The sequence below is a fragment of the Indicator indicator genome, chromosome 26 (assembly GCF_027791375.1).
Source record: "Indicator indicator isolate 239-I01 chromosome 26, UM_Iind_1.1, whole genome shotgun sequence".
NCBI classification, from domain to species: domain Eukaryota; kingdom Metazoa; phylum Chordata; class Aves; order Piciformes; family Indicatoridae; genus Indicator; species Indicator indicator.
Window position 1 is genome coordinate 14,787,150 of NC_072035.1, and position 15,787 is coordinate 14,802,936.

Sequence of the window (15,787 nt, forward strand, 5' to 3'; positions counted from 1 at the left end):
GCAGCATTTGAGCTGTGCTCCAGGTTACAGAGTGATATGTCATCTCCATACCAAGGGATTCCACTAGAGATCATGAAATCAGATCCTACCCTGCACTTCCAGCCAGCCAAAAGGGCACTGAGACAAATCTTCTCCTGCCCTAGCATCTCTGTCCCAAGGATGAGTGTGTTCTGCTGCCCCTCTCCAGGAGGAACAGTAGTTTGGGGAGTAGCATATAAGATGTTGGAGCAGTGTCTGGGGTTGGGAAGTCTTCCTTAGAGCATCAGCTTCTGGCTGGCCCTGTTTCACACTCAGACACTTAAGGGTACACCTACCCCACAGATGCTTTTCCATCTTCTGCTGACCTCCCAGCCTGTGCATCCCCAAGGCTCTCAAGGAGACCGTAGCTGCTGTGTTCTGAACACCCCCAAAGTACCTGTGCTGTGCTTCCCCAGAGGTTTGAAGAGCAAGTGTGGCCTCTCCAAAACTCCTCCTTTGACAGGCAGCCTGGCAGCTGCCTCCTGCTGTGCTGGTGCTCACCTGCAGCTTGGACCACTGAATCCTGCCCACGCAGCGAGCTGCATTTCTCCAGGCATGCTTTGCTCCATAGATCAGCTCCGTGTCCCGCAGCTGGTAGGTATCAGTGGCTTCAATCTCCTTGGTCACTTCCTCCAGCCTTTCCATGTGGGCTTTGGAGCCAGATCTGCATGGGTGGGCAATGGAGGAGATAACACCTGACCAAGTGCAAGTGATTCACAGACTCATAGAACAGTTTGAGTTGGAAGAGACCTTTGAGGCTCATCTTGTCCATCCCTGCTGCAGACAGCAGAGACAGCTGCAACTGGAGCATGTGGCTCAGAGCCACAAACAACCTGACCTTGAATGGTTCCAGGGATAGGGCATCTCCCACCTCCCTGGGTAACCTGGGCCAGGTTGTCACCACGCTCAGTGTCAAACATTTCTTCCTTCTCTCCAGTCTGAATCTCCCTTTTTTAGTTTCAAACCATCACCCCTTGTTCTGTCACAACAGGCTCTGCTAAAACTCTGTCCCCAGCTTTCTGCTCAGCCTCTGTCAGTACTGAAAGGCTGCAATAAGGTCTTCTCTTCTCTGGGCTGGACAACCCAAACGAGAAAGGCCAGTAATTTGCACAGAGACACACAATAAATGCTGGGAATGAAACTCCCCTGAAGAAGCAGCTGAACATGGAGCACCACAGTCTCACCCTGCTTTGACTCGCAGATATGAAAGATTAGATCATAGGTGACATCTCTACATGAGCAGCAGCCTTGGACTGTGACCTTCTCTGGTCAATACTTACCTCTTTATGGAGGAGTAGTACTGGTCAATGAAGTCCTTAGCCAAGAGGAGAAGCTCTTCTTTAGTCCTGGTATCCTCTGCCTTGCGGACGTGCTGGCTGGGGGTCATTACTGAGCCCATGCAGATCTGCTCGGTGCATGCAGTGGCCTGGTGAGACAGGAGGAAACAACAGAGTCTTGGGCTGCTGCAGGACTTTTTGTTACATGAGCTGAGCTGTGGGAGGGAGTCAACAATTAGCCCTGCAGAAGGTGGTGGCATCTTTGACAAAGAAGGAGGTTTCCAAGTCATTGCTTTTCACACCTAGCAGCAATGCTGCCTAAGGCAGCCCAAGAGAGTGCAGTCACCTGGTGCTGAAGGACGTGGTTCTGGTGGGGGACCTGGCAGGGCTGGGTCACCAGCTGGACTTGGTGATCTTCAAGTTCCCTTCCAGCCAAAATGATTCAGTGATTCTGTCACAACTGGTGCTCACTAGCTTGACATAAAGCCACTTGCTTGTCCAGAGGGGCTTCCCTCTCACCCAGTGGAGAAAGGCAAAGTGGCCACAGTTCACCCAGCTCTGCCTTTCCAGGTAAAGCCAGCTTGGAGACGCTGTGATCCACTCAGTTATGCTCAGACCACCTTCTGCCAGTCCCACCAACTCGACTCACCATGGCTGTCTTGAGGTGCAGGGTGTCATGAAGCACGGAGCCTGTCTCCCAGTTCTTGATTTTGACAAAGCGTGGGCACTTGGAAGGGCTTCCGTTCGCTGTGCTCTTTGGTGGGGACTGCTGCCCGGATGGCGCTGGCTGGACAACAGTGAAGAGCAGGCACAGGGTTGGTGTTCATCAGCCAGACACAGGAAAAACACCACAACAACAAGGAACAACTTCACAGACTCATAGGATGGTTTGGATTGGAAGGGACCTTGAAAATCATCTAGTTCTAACCCACCTGCCATGGGCAGGGACACCTTTCACCAGCCCAGGTTGCTCAAGGTCTCATCCAACCTGGCCTTGAACACCTCCAGGGAGGGGGGATCCACAACTTCCCTGGACAACCTGTTCCAGTATCTCATCACCCTTATGGTAAAGAACTTGTGCCTGTGCTGATATAGCAAGAGAAGGTCTGTGATTTGAATATTGGCAATGTTTGGGACCCACAATGGAGCAACCAACTCTCCAGGCAACTGAGAAATCATTTCTGTCTGCAGAACAGCTAGAAGTGTAGAAGATGAGTTAGAAATTAGATATTACTTAGTGGAATGTTGTGTTCAAGTTTCCCCAGGGGAGTCTTAATCTCTCTGCACTCCAAGAAGGACATTGGGGTCCTGGAGTCAGTCCAGAAGCTGGTGAAGGGTCTGGAGAAGAGGGTTGGTGAGGAGCAGCTGAGGGACCTGGGGTCATTCAGCCTTGAGAAAAGGAGGCTGAGGAGAGACCTTCTCACTCTCTACAGTTCCCTGAAAGGAGGTTGGAGCCAGGTGGAAGTGACAAGTGATAGGATGAGAGGAAATGGCCTCAAGTTGTACCAGCAGAGGTTTAAGTTAGATATTAGAAGAAACTTCTTGACTGAAAGGGATGTCAAACCCTGGAACAGGCTGCACAGGGAGGTGGTCGAATCCCCATCCCTGGAGGTGTTTAGAGGAGGCAGAGGTGTGGTGCTCAGCACGTTTTAGTACCAGCCTGGGCAGAGTTAGAGAATGGTTGGACTGGATGATCTCAAAGGTTTTTTTCTAACCAAGACAACTCTATACTTATAAACCCCTCTGGATGTCTCCTTTCAAGGAGCATCATCTGCTGAGTGCCAAGTTCTGCCTCATTAATACAAGCACCAAGATCAAGCCAATTGTTCCTCCGAGCAAGCCAAAGGCACAACTCCTTTGGTATCAGAGCTGGAAAGTTGTGGGACTAAGAATGGAGAAGAGAATTCTGTCTGCTTGGATTCCTTCAGTCCCAGCTCTCAGCCTCCAGTCCTTCCTGATCCTCTGTGTCAGGGAATGCTCATCCAGCACATCTTGAGGTCTGTGCCAACAGGAGGCAGAGCCTCAGCAGCAGAGAGCTTGTACTTGGACATGTTTTCAGAGCTGCTTTGGAGGATTTCTTCTGGGACCCTTATTTGCCTCAAGCAAATAAAGAGCAATCAGAGTCTGCCAGCATACCATGGCACAGTGAGATCTGCAGTGGCCATGGAAAGCAGAGAAGCTGCTTCTAGGAATCAAATCATAGAATCACAGAATGGCTTAGGTAGAAAGGGACCTTAGAGACCATCTACTGCAACCTCCCTGCCATGAATGGCTTAGGTGGAAAGGGACCTTAGAGATCATCTACTGCAACCTCCCTGCCATGGGCAGGAACACCTCTCAGCTGGACTTGGGTGCTCAAGGCTTCATCCAACCTGCCCTTGAACACCTCCAGTGAGAGGGGGCATCCACAACCTCTCTGGGAAACCCATTCCAGAGTCTCACCATCCTCATACTGAAGAACTTCTTCCTAAGCTCCAGTCTAACCGTGCCCTTCCTTACCTTCAAACCATTCCCCCTTGTCCTGTCTCTAGATACCCTTAGGAAAAGTCCCTTTGCAGCCTTTCTGTAGGTTCCCTTTCAGGTATTGGCAAGTTTTAAGGTCCCTGTGGAGTCATCTCTTCTTCAGGCTGAACAACCCCAGATTCCTCAGCCTGTCCTCACTGCAGAGCTGCAGTTCAGGGTGTAATTCAGTCACTGCAGCTGCAGGTTTCAAGGGGAACTGTGATCCCATCCCAGAACACCCCATCAGAACCTGCTGATATTTGGTACCACTGAAAAGCTTACACCACCACTAAGTAGATCTGGGCTTGAAGGGACCTTTGATGAAGCCTTCCTAGATGAAGCTCTCTGCTGTGAGGATGGTGAAACACTGGCCCAGGTTGCTCATAGAGGTAGTGGATGCCCCATCCCTGGAAGTGTTCAAGGCCAGGTTGGATGGGACTTTGAACAATGTAGTCTAGTGGAAGGTGTCCCTGCCCTTGGCAGAAGGGGCTGGACTAGATGATTAAGATCCCTTCCAACCCAAACAATTCTGATTCCATGCATCCCATAGCTTGTGTCCCTTTCTAATCCAACTGCAAGGTTGTTTTGTTTTGTTTTGTTTTAAGACAGCACTGCCTTCAGCAGAACTTTGCAGAACCTCCCTTTGGATGGTTCTGGGCTCATGTCGCAGCTGCAGCTCATGGACTAGCAGCAGTAGGTACAAACCCAGCAGTACAGCCTGAAGGGTCAAGGGAAGAAGAGCCAGCACAGAGCAGGAGAGGCTCTTGCTTCAGAAGAAGTCCTTTTGGTGGTGAGCAAAGCCAGGAGGGAAAGCAACAAGGGCCCATAGGGATGCCAAAAGTGAGGAGGCTCCAGATCAAACCTGGTTTTACTTTGCCAGACAGAGGATTGTTTTTCACTCTGATTTTCCAAGGCAGAGAGAGATCGATGCCTGATCTGATGGGAGATGGATGTCTGGGCTGAGCAGACACCACTGCATTGCCCTGGTGACAATGCTGGCCATATATTTTGCCCAGTCCTTGGTTTGCCCATATGCTTCATCATTTATTCTTTTTCTCCCTGGGAAATAGAGATTTTGCTGTCAAGCAGCCTGAGTTTCTTAGTGTATCACCATGCACTGAGAGCATATCTGGGAGCAAAGGACAGAGGATGGAAGGGAGGACTTGACAACCTGAGCCCTTGGTAGGGCCATATTTGGTCCTCACAGCTTCCAAAAGCCACTCTTTGCATGCCTCAGGCTGGGCTGTCACAGGTCTCTGTGACATCTCTCATGTCACAAGTCTTGCCAAAAAAGTATTTTGAAGTCCTAGCCCCTGAAGCCAGATGACCACACCACGGATCTCAGCTTTGCCTTTCCATGCTTCAGAAAACAGATGGAAGACTTTGTCTAGAGCTCAAACCCAGCAACAGATAAAAAGAACCTTGTAAAAATAGTCTGGAAAAGCACTATTTTTAAGTTCATCTTTTTCAGGGTTGGAGAATCTGACCTAAAGGATGGCAGTTCCTGGGCTTCTTTTTTTTTTTTTTCCCCTGCTAGTTTTCTTCTTTCCGGAAAATGAAACCATTCCTGAGCCACCACCAGCACCCTTTGTGCTCTGAACCAACCTTGGTCACCCTTAGCACTAAGGAGGATAATCTGTCACCTCCTTTCTGAGTGTGATTGCTCAGGACAGCTCCATGAGATTGGTAAAGCAGAGCTGAAAACTGCTGCTAGGAAGTGCAAACAAAGCCAATCCTCACCTGTCAGACAGAACTCAGAAGTAACCAAGCAGAAAGTGTTGCTTGTAGCCAGCACCACTTCTTTGTTCTGAGTTAGTTCTGATTTGCTGATGGGGCTTCAGTGCAGCTTAGGAGGTGTGCTGCCAAACACCATCTTGCTAGAGCAGGTGTGGACCAGGAGTGTGTTATGACTCTAGATGCAGCAACGACCCCAGCCTTGGAGCAAGCAAGCTCATTGTCCAAGCTGATGGACATCATCTGCCTAACATCTACCTACAGGTGTTCTACCCTAAACTGCTCTGAAAGCTGATCCATTGAAGACAACTCCAGCATGGTAGGGGTTGGAAGGGACCTCTGGAGATCATCCAGTCCAACCAGGGGCACCCTCAGCAGCTTGCATAGGATTGCAATGGCCAGGTGGGGTTGGAATCTCTCCAGAGAAGGAGACACCACAGCCTCTCTGGGTAGCCTGCTCCAGGCCTCCAGCACCCTCACAACAAACAAGTTTCTCCTCCTCTTCAGATGGAACCTCTTGGGATCCAGTTTGTGCCTGCTGCCCCTTGTCCCATCCCTGGGTACTGCTGACAAGAGTCTGGCCCCAGCCTTTTGACACTTTATCTCTTGCTGATCCCCTCTCAGGCTGCTCTTCTCCAGTCTAGACACTCCCAGGTCTCTCAGCCTTTCCTCCTCACAAAGGTACTCCAGGCCCCTCAGCATCTTCAGAGCCCTTTCCTTTTTGTGTTTTCCCTACAGGAATTGGAAAAGTCAGATTCCTTGCTGAAAGAGGAGCACAGTGCAGAAGCAGGATGAATCCCTGGGATGCCAGCCAGGCTAGAGCAGCTGAGGTGCCACCACCTACAAGAAACTGAGGTGCCAAATCTGGCAACCACATCTCAGAGCAGCTGTGGAGACAGCAACACCCAGAAGAGACAGGGAAAGAGCTCTGTGTGTGTGCCTCCCCTGCATGGCAAAGCTGAAGCCAAATATTACCCCTGATTCTGTCAGGGAAGTTGCGTGAGATCCTTTCATGTTTTAATTAGGCAGCTGTGATATTAATGACTCAAGAGTGGAACAAATGGAGAGACTAAGGCAGCAGTTAGGGCTCACATGCATTATGCAAACATCTTTTAGCAGGGAAAGTGCTGGCACTTAGCAGCTTGGGAGCTGTCTGCAGCTCCTACAGACCCAGGGGAGAAACACCCAGCCCCTTGGAGCCAAGGAGCATCTCCCTTTCTGCAGATCCAACTGGGCTCTACAGGTTCTCAGCCTTCTTCAGATAGCATTATAGCAGGGACTCCTGAAGGAGCTTCAGGAGTCTCTGCCATGATGGCATCTGAAAGGCATCAAAAGGGCAACGAAGCTGGTGAAGGGTCTGGAGAACAGGTCTTGTGAGGAGCAGGTCAGTGAGGGATGAAAAGGAGGCTGAGGAGAGACCTGGCTCTCCTCAACTCCCTGAAAGGAGGCTGGAGCCAGGTGTGGGTTGGTCTCTTCTCCCAGGGAACAAGCAATAGGACAAGAGGAAACATCCTCAAGTTGCCTCAAGGGAGTTTAAGGTTGGACATGAGGAACAATTTCTTCCCCAAAAGGGTTGTAAAGGCCTGCAACAGGCTGCCCAGGGCAGCGGTGCAGTCCCTGCCTCTGGAAGGATTGAAAGGATGTGGAGATGTAGTGCAGAGGGACAGGGGCTAGGGATGGAGCAGGTTTGGGAAGGAATGGTGCTAACAGTTGAAATTAATGACCTTAAAGGTTTCTTCCAACCAAAACAATTCTGTGATGCTGTGATCCTGTGACTAGGGAAGGACAAGGTCTGCAGTATTAGTCCAGGTCAGAGGTCTACTGCTAAGCTGACATTGCCTTCCAGCCTGCTTTAGCCCTGCTGGCTGAAACTGTGTTTTTCACTTTTATAAAGCTGCAAATCATCCTTACAAGTGTAAAGCTGCTCTGACTTCCCTGCCCCTGCTAGAGCTACATGGACACCCTCCCTACCCTGGAGCTCTTAACAAATCAGTCTGTGTGGACTGATGTACGACTTGGTGCAGGACCTGGGTGGTGCAGTCACAGCCAAGTTTAGGGCCAGGGGAGCTGAGGTGCTGGAGAACAAGAAAAAAAACATCCTGCATGCAAAATAAAGAACAGCAGGGATCAATTCCCAGCAAAGTTTTTAGCACCTTGTTGTGAGCCTCTGTGAACATTCCCCACCTGGCCAAGTGAATCCACCAAATCCTCCCTTAAAAAAACATCAGAGAATCCCAGCATGGTGGGGGATGGAAGGGACCTCTGGAGATCATCCAGTCCAACCCCCTGCTAAAGCAGGGGAACCCACAGCAGCTTGCCCAGGAGCACAATGGCCAGGGGGGGTTGGAAGCTCTGCAGAGAAGGAGATTCCACAACCACTCTGGGGAGTCTGCTCCAGGCCTCCAGCACCTTCACACCAAACAATTTTCTCCTCCTGTTCTGGTGGAACCTTCTGGCTTCCAGTTTGTGCCCATTGCCCCTTGTCCCATTGCTGGGCAACACTGACAAGAGTCTGGCCTCACCCTCTTGTCCCCCACCCTTTATCTCTTGCTGAGCATTGATCAGATCCCCTCCAGGGCTGCTCTTCTCCAGTGCCAGAGCTCTCAGCCTTTCCTCCTCACAGAGGTGTTCCAGGCCCTTCAGTATCTTTGTAGCCTCCACTGGACTCTCCCCAGTAGTTCCCTGTTTCTCTTGAACTGGGGAGCCCAGAACTGGACCCAGGACTCCAGAAGTGTCCTCACTATAACAAATTAGAAGTGTAGAAGATCCTCCCTCGACCTGCACCCTAGGAGAGTGTTTGCCTTCTTAGCCATGAGGGCACATTGCTGGCCCATGGCAGATCAAAAGCTGACCCTTGCCTTGACTTGCCCCCATGCTAACAGCAACCTTCAAGGAGCTCAGATGCCTTGACCACATCCAACCTGGGGTGCACAGCTGCAGGGAGGATGGGGGAGAAACCCAACTGAGCAGGAAACATTGGCTTGGGGATAAGAAGGATAAAAAGAAAGCTGCACTTCTAGTGAAAAAATATAATAAAGAGTTTAACAGCAGCTTAAGACTGAGGATTTTGGCAGCCCTAACACAGAGAGAAATTAAGCTCTGAACACAGAAGGTTATAAAGTGCTTAGAGTAACCCAGACATAGATGTGAGGAGCTTAGCAAAGGAGTCAGGAGAGTCTCTGTCCAGAGCTGGGGCAAAGAGACCAGAGCAGTGACCTGTCCTTGGGCAAGGTGAGCTCATGATACCTGCCACAGTGCATTAACCATGCAGTGGGACATAAAGCTGCCCAAGGACATCTCTCCAGCAGCTGGACAAAGTGTGTTGCAGCTCTTGGATGCCTCCATCTTTGTATGTGCTGATGCAGGATGATACCCGCCATAAGGCTGTCTGTGCTGCTGGCAGAGCTGGAAGCAATGCTGAGCTGCAGCCAGTCGAGGGGAGGGATGGAAATCACTCCTAACTGCATCTAAGAGCACCCAACCAGGTTGGTTTAAAACATGCAGCAAGTCTGGCATGGTCAGGAGTATCTCAGCCACCTAAGGTGTGCATCAGTACCCACACAGCAGGTTTTGTGTGTCCCATGAGCCTCTGACACAGTGAGTGCTGCAAAAGTGCACATGAACATCATTCTGCTCAGCAGTTCAGTGCAGTGCTCTTGGCATGGGGCAGAGTTAAACCACTGCAGCCAAGCCAGGACCATGTCCATGGGCATGAAAGGGCCACGTCACCTCATGTGACCTCACCCCCTGCTCCTGGTTTTGTATCTTGCAAAATGCCTGTGAGGTGGGAAAGCAACGCCTGGCAAAGCCATGGCCTGGGAGGTGCTGCTGGACAGCACTCTGGATCAAGGCCAGGTTCAACATCTGGGTGTCAACCACACCACCAGTGGCACCACCCTGCACATGGCACCTCAGCAAGGAGTGGTGCTTTGCAGCTCCTTGGAGCTGGGAAGAGACATCAGCCAGAGGTATCTACTGGTTCCTGAGCTGAGCAAACCCTGATTTCTGCCCTTGCTTGGAAAACAGCCCTCACTCTGTCACCCTGAGAGACAGAGTGGTGCAAGGAGACAAAATGGTCCCCAGGCTAGCCACCCCATGTCCTGCCCTGCTGCTGGGTAATCCCATCAGGGAGACATATCTGCCTGAGCAGGCTTGGCTGTGCTCACACACGTCATGTTCTCCCCCAGGGTGATCTCTCTGGCCTGGCAGGGTCTGCCTTACGTCTCTGGCTTTGCTACAAACGTGGAGTTAATCCATTTTTGGCGAGGAAGCCTGAGAATTTATGTCTGTGGAGCATGAGGAGATGAAAAGGCAGCGCACAGCAGAGCATCTGAAGTGCTCTATTGAATTACCATCAGATGAATCAAAACGACTCTAACGACGTGATTCAGCTTCAACCCATGAAAAGGGATGGCAGTCCTGAGGGAGGCTTCAGAGTCCTACTCCCTGGCTGTGTTCCCATCCCACTCGGGCTCCTTGGATGAAGAGCATCGTTCTCCAGTGGCCTATACCCTGCCCAAACCCCATGATCTATACCCCATCAACTCCAGCCCGTGGGATCAAAGCTCTTCAGACAGCACGTATGGTCCTCACAGGTTCCCTGCGGTGTGAAAACTCACTGGGATGGGTCACGTACCCCCCAAACCCAACATTTGCACCCAAAGTAGCATGAGCCATGGGCTCTTACCTGCTCTGCCTCAGAGTAGGGGTTGTTCAGGACCACGGGCATGTTGCTCTTCCCCCACAGGTCACCAAGGATGCGGTCGTTTTCCATCGGAGCCGGTAAGGCTTTCTGGGGCTTGTTTTCCCCTTCCTTGAAACTGAAGGGTTAAAAATTGGGTGAGTAGGGGGCTGGGTTAGGAGGGCTAGGACCATGAGGCCAGGAGGACTGGAGTTGGGACCACAGGGCCAAATCCTAGAGCAAAAACTCCAAGCTCCGCTCCAGCTGCTTCCTGCAGGAGCAGCAACTTGCCCATCGCCGTATGAGGGGGGAAGGAAACGCTCTGCCTTGGCCAAGATGATGAATCACTGCAGCCAGGCCAACCCAAACACAATGCAAACTTCACTGCCTGGCTGAGCACAGTGCCTACAAACAACAGGAAACCCCTGCCCCAACACCAGCTCTGGTGGGCTCACCCCACCAAAACCCCAGCTGGAGCCCCGTGAGAGCAAGCGAGGAGGTGAGGAAAGTAGATCTGCATGCACACACACTCCCAGCTGCAAAACCTCCCAGCAAAAGCAGCCAGGTTTGCAGAGCAGCTTGGTGTTTGTGAGTGGAGGAGAGGGAAATCAACTCAAGAAAAAATAGGTGGCTCCCAGGGGGGAGAGACAGCTTGCTCTGCTCTTCCTGACCTTTACAGCTGCTGCAAATGCCAGTGAGCGTAAGTGATTCGACTCAAGCAAACTGATGGATTGCTTCCATGGAGCTGGGAAACGATGGTCAGGCTGGAGAATTGAGAATGTCCCCAGTGCCTCCCAGTAAGACTGGTGCAACTCATGGTACACACACTCCTACAGCATGTTTTTTGCCCGGGGAAAGGTACCGCAGGCTGCTGGGGAGAGGCTGCGAAATGCCATCCAAGCAGGTGATGGAGAGCCGCTGCCACCTGAGCCCTCACCAAGGAGGAAAACAAATGGGGTTTGGAGATGTGATCTTCAGAGCAAGCAGGCTGTACCATCCATACCAAAGGAACCAGCCACCCCCAGTGTGATGGAGCTCTGTGGTCTGGGCTGCACAGGAGCCCCAAAGCAGCACAGCCCCTTGCTCAACAGACCGTCCAGGGGAATGCTGTGGCGATCGTTCCGCTCCTGCTCTCAGTTCCTGAAAGTCTTTCAGGTGCCCACTAAGGCCAAGAATGAACCTTCCCATTACAGATTCACAGATTGCACTGAGTTGGAAAGACCTTCAAAAGCCACCTTGTCCAATCCCCTCTGCAGTCAGCAGGGACACCTCCAACTAGAGCAGGCTGCCCAGGGACACATCAAGGCTGATCTTTAATGTCTCCAGGGATGGGGTCTCACCTGGGCAGCCTGTTCCAGTGTCTCACCACCCCCAATGTGCAGAACTTCCTCCTGATGTCCAACCTAAATTTCCCCAATTTCAAACCATTGTCCCTCCTCCTATCACTAAACAGCTCCTCCCCAACCATCCTGTAGGTCCCCTTCAGATCCTGAAATGCATCAGCAGGCTTTGGGCACTGACCAAAGCAGAACACTTGGACTCAGGACATAATTCACACCAACATGTTGCTCCTGACACCATCATGGGAAGACAGGAACATACAGCTAAGCTTGGTCTCACAACCCTCCTTGCCTCCCAGCTCATATCTGTAGGCACAGCTCAAGGAAAGTATTTGCCTCAGAGATAATCTCCCTGTGCTCTCAGTTTTCCATGACTTTTCTGCCTTTCCAGAGTGATGCTCAGCTGCCAAAAGATTACACTAAGCTCCTGAACAGATTCCAAACATTTAGGATGAAAGTGGCTGGTTTGGTGCAAGCAAGGAGGTGCAGGTAGGTGCCAGAGGAGCAATTTTCAGGGGGTTTTCTATGTGGCACCCACCCCAGGAAAAGAAAACTTCTGTGACTTGGCTCCTGCAAAGGGTTTCAAACAGATAAAGCAGAATCCCCATCCCCTGCACAGCCACAGCCAAAGACAATAGGTCCCAGATGTCTCCTACATGGTGGTGGCACTGCAGGAGCCACACAGATCCTGGAGCTGGGGACAACCATGAACCATACAGCACCCACTCTGCCCTCCATCAGCCCATCCAGAGGGGAAGTGCAAGGTCTCAGCCAACCTCCAGCTAGAGAATTCCCAGCAACAAGGCAGAGGATTAGCAAGATGAAAATTCAGCAGATCTGGCTCCTTGCTCTAAGTCATGGCCAGCTATTTAAGCCTCCTGGAGAACACTCAGTTCCCAAGGCTGCACATCCTTGCCATCTTTCCCTGAGCCCCAGAGAGAGTGGAGGCAAGTCAAGACAGAGCCACTGAGTACATGGAGTGATGAGCCCACACAAGCCACCTCTTGTAGGTGATGAGCCCCAAGGTGTTGGGGCTCATCATCTGGCCTCAAATCAAAGCACAAGGAGTAAATGCACAAGGAAATGGAAGTAATCCTTTGGCTTAATGGTGTCTGGGATGTAGCAAAGTGACTCTGCCTTCTAGGGGACCACAGTGGTGCTCCAGGGGTGCAGACTGTGTCTGCACACAGACAGAAGAGGCTTGGGCAGGCAGAGCTCAGATGCCAGACATCCACAGGCACAAAGGAAATGCCACTGAGCATACTCTTCAGGCACCTGGCACCACCTGATGTTGCCAGGAAGGTGTTTGCAAGCCCAACTAAGCAGGCATCTGGTGGCGTGAGGGAACCTCGGAGAGGAATCCATCAACTCTTGTGAGATCCCATCTGGAGCACGGTGTTCAGTTCTGGTGTCCCCAGCACAAGCAGGACATGGAACTGCTGGAACAGGTCCAGAGGAGGTCAAAAAGATGATCAGAGGGATGGACAACCTCCCCTATGGGCACAGCCTGAGATGTGGCTGTTCAGCCTGGAGAAGAGAAGGCTCCAGGGAGACCTTCAAGCAGCCTTCCAGTACCTGAAGGGGGCTACAGGAAACCTGGAGAGGGACTTTTGACAAGGGGTTGGAGCGATGAGATGAGGGACAATGGATTGAAGCTTGAAGAGGGCAGATTTAGAGTGGAGATCAGGAAGAAATTCTTTCCAGTGAGGGTGGTGAGACACTGGCACAGGTTGCCCAGGGAGGTTGTGGACACCTCCTCCCTGGAGGTGTTCAAAGCCAGGTTGGATGAGGCCTTGAGCAGCCTGGGCTGGTGGGAGGTGTCCCTGCCCATGGCAGGCGGGTTGGAACTGGGTGACCTTCACCATCCCTTCCAACCTAAACCATTGTATGAATTCTACAAACAGCTCCTCCTGACTCACTCTCAGCCCCAACCTGGGCACTTTCAACATCGAGCAGGATTTTTCAAATCACCATTTTGTGTCTGTAAGGCACTGGGAGCAACACTGGGATCCTCCATTCATTGCTTCTGTACCTCTATGCTGCCATGCAATGCTCCACATCCCTCTGTGTATTTCCCTTTGGGTGAGGGCAACATCACACAGCCATGAGTCCATCAAGCACAGCTGCCACAGAGCCTTTAGAGCAGTCTCAGGGCTTTATCTCACAGACTGGAAAAGGGCAAACATTACTCCCATTTTCAGAAAGGGGAAGAAGGAAGAACCAGGGAACTGCAGGCCAGGCAGTCTCACCTCTGTGCCTGCTAAGATCATGGAGCAGATTCTCCTGCAGGCACTACTGAGACAGAAGAATAGTCAAGAGGTGATTGGGTACAGTCAGCATGGGGTTCCCAAGGGCAAATCCTGCCTGACAAACCTGGTGGCCTTCTAAGAACAGGTCACAACCTTAATAGATGAGGGAGAGCAACTGATGGCATTGACCTGGAGCTGAGCAAAGCCTTCCACACTGTCCCACACCACAGCCTGGTCTCCAAACTGGTGACACATGGCTTGGATGGGTGGACCACAAGATGGATAAAGAACTGGCTTGATGGTCACACCCAAAGAGTGGCTGTCAATGGCTCCATGTCCCAGTGCAGGCCAGGGACAAGTGGAGTCCCTCAGGGCTCAGTCCTGGGACCAGGCTTGTTCAACATCTTTGTCAGTGCCATGGGCAGTGGCATTGAGTGCACCCTCAGCAAGTTTGCTGATGGCACCAAGCTGTGTGGTGCAGCAGACAGGCTGGAGGGAAGGGATCCATCCAGAGGGACCTGGACAGGCTGGAGAGGTGAGCCCAGGACAACCTCAGGAGCTTCAACAAGACCAAGTACAAGGTCCTGCATCTGGGTCGAGGCAATCCCAAGCACAAATGCAGGCTGGGCAGGGAGTGGCTGGAGAGCAGCCCTGAGGAGAGGGACTTGGGGGTGCTGGGGGATGAGAAGCTCAACAGGAGCTGTCAATGTGCACTTGCAGCCCAGAGAGCCAAGCAGAGCCTGGGCTGCATCAAGAGAAGTGTGGCCAGCAGGGCAAGGGAGGTGATTCTCCCCCTCTGCTCAGCTCTGCTGAGACCCCACCTGGAGTACTGCATCCACTTCTGGTGTCCCTGTTCCAAGAGGGATCTGGACATGCTGGAAGGTGTCCAGAGAAGGGTGACCAGGATGAGCAGAGGGCTGGAGCTGCTCTGCTATGAGGACAGACTGAAAGAGTTGGGGCTGTTCAGTGTGGAGAAGAGAAGGCTCCAAGGTGACCTTCTTGTGGCCTTGCAGGATCTGAAGGAGTCCTATAAGAAAGCTGGGGAGGGACTTTTTAGGCTATCAGGTAGTGATAGGACTGAGGGGAATGGAAGAAAGCTGGAAGTGAGGAGATTCAGGCTGGACGTAAGGAAGAAGCTCTTCCCCATGAGAGTGGTGAGAGCCTGGAATGGGTTGTCCAGGGAGGTGATTGAGGCCCCATCCCTGGAGGTGTTTGCAGCCAGGCTGGATGAGGCTCTGGCCAGCCTGATCTAGTGTGAGGTGTCCCTGCCCATGGCAGGGGGTTGGAACTGGATGATCCTTGTGGTCCCTTCCAACCCTGACTGATTCTATGATTCTATGATCTCTGGGTGGCAGGTGAGGAGGTGCCCCCTGGCAGGGCTGTGGGTACCTGTCCTGCACTGAGCCAGTGCAGACCTCTCCCAGATGAGGCTGCCCAGAAGTATCCAGCTCTGTCTTTTGGAGAGAAACAGGGAGAGAAAAGCCCATTCAGAGCAACCACAGCCTCACCCCATATGGGGAGGGGATGAAAAGGAAATAACAAAAATCAGTCCCTTCATTTCACAAACATTTCCTGCCCAGTTCTTGGAAGCTCCTTGTTTGTGAGCTCAGGCAGGAACAGGGTCTTTGGGGCCAGTGATTTTCCTCTCTTGACTTGGCTTCCCCCAGCCCTCAGCAGAGACTTGGGGGTGACCTGCCAGGTTCACAGGAGGATGCCACTCACACACTCAAGGAGTCTGGCAGGATAGCCAAATCACCGTGCCCGAGCTCAGCATCCAGATAATGCTCCCATTACCCACACCCAAGGGCTGCTCCCAGGGATTCCCAGTGAGTGATGGGGAGGATGCAGTTCCCTTAAGGAGTGTCTTGAGGCAATCAAGTTGGGGCACCTCCAGTAGCTGCTATGGGAGCAGCCCCTTCTGCAGGTATGCCAAGGAGAGGGAGCTGGAACATCAGCCCACAGCAAGATGCGTTTGGAAATGCCTTT

The 15,787-nt window shown here is 52.0% G+C and overlaps 1 protein-coding gene across 2 annotated transcripts in view; it reads right to left on the reverse strand.

Moving 5' to 3' along the window:
* NOS1 (nitric oxide synthase 1) overlaps window positions 1-15,787 on the reverse strand; it is a 53,807-nt gene that overhangs the window by 29,628 nt on the left and 8,392 nt on the right. The window contains exons 3-6 of one of the 2 annotated variants that reach the window (XM_054392805.1): window positions 10,219-10,351; window positions 1,945-2,082; window positions 1,299-1,444; window positions 520-682 (exon numbers count right to left, since the gene is read on the reverse strand). In XM_054392805.1, coding sequence (XP_054248780.1) covers window positions 520-682; window positions 1,299-1,444; window positions 1,945-2,082; window positions 10,219-10,351 — 580 coding nt within the window. The remainder of the gene's footprint in view (window positions 1-519; window positions 683-1,298; window positions 1,445-1,944; window positions 2,083-10,218; window positions 10,352-15,787) is intronic. The other variant, XM_054392804.1, reaches the window with a different exon arrangement.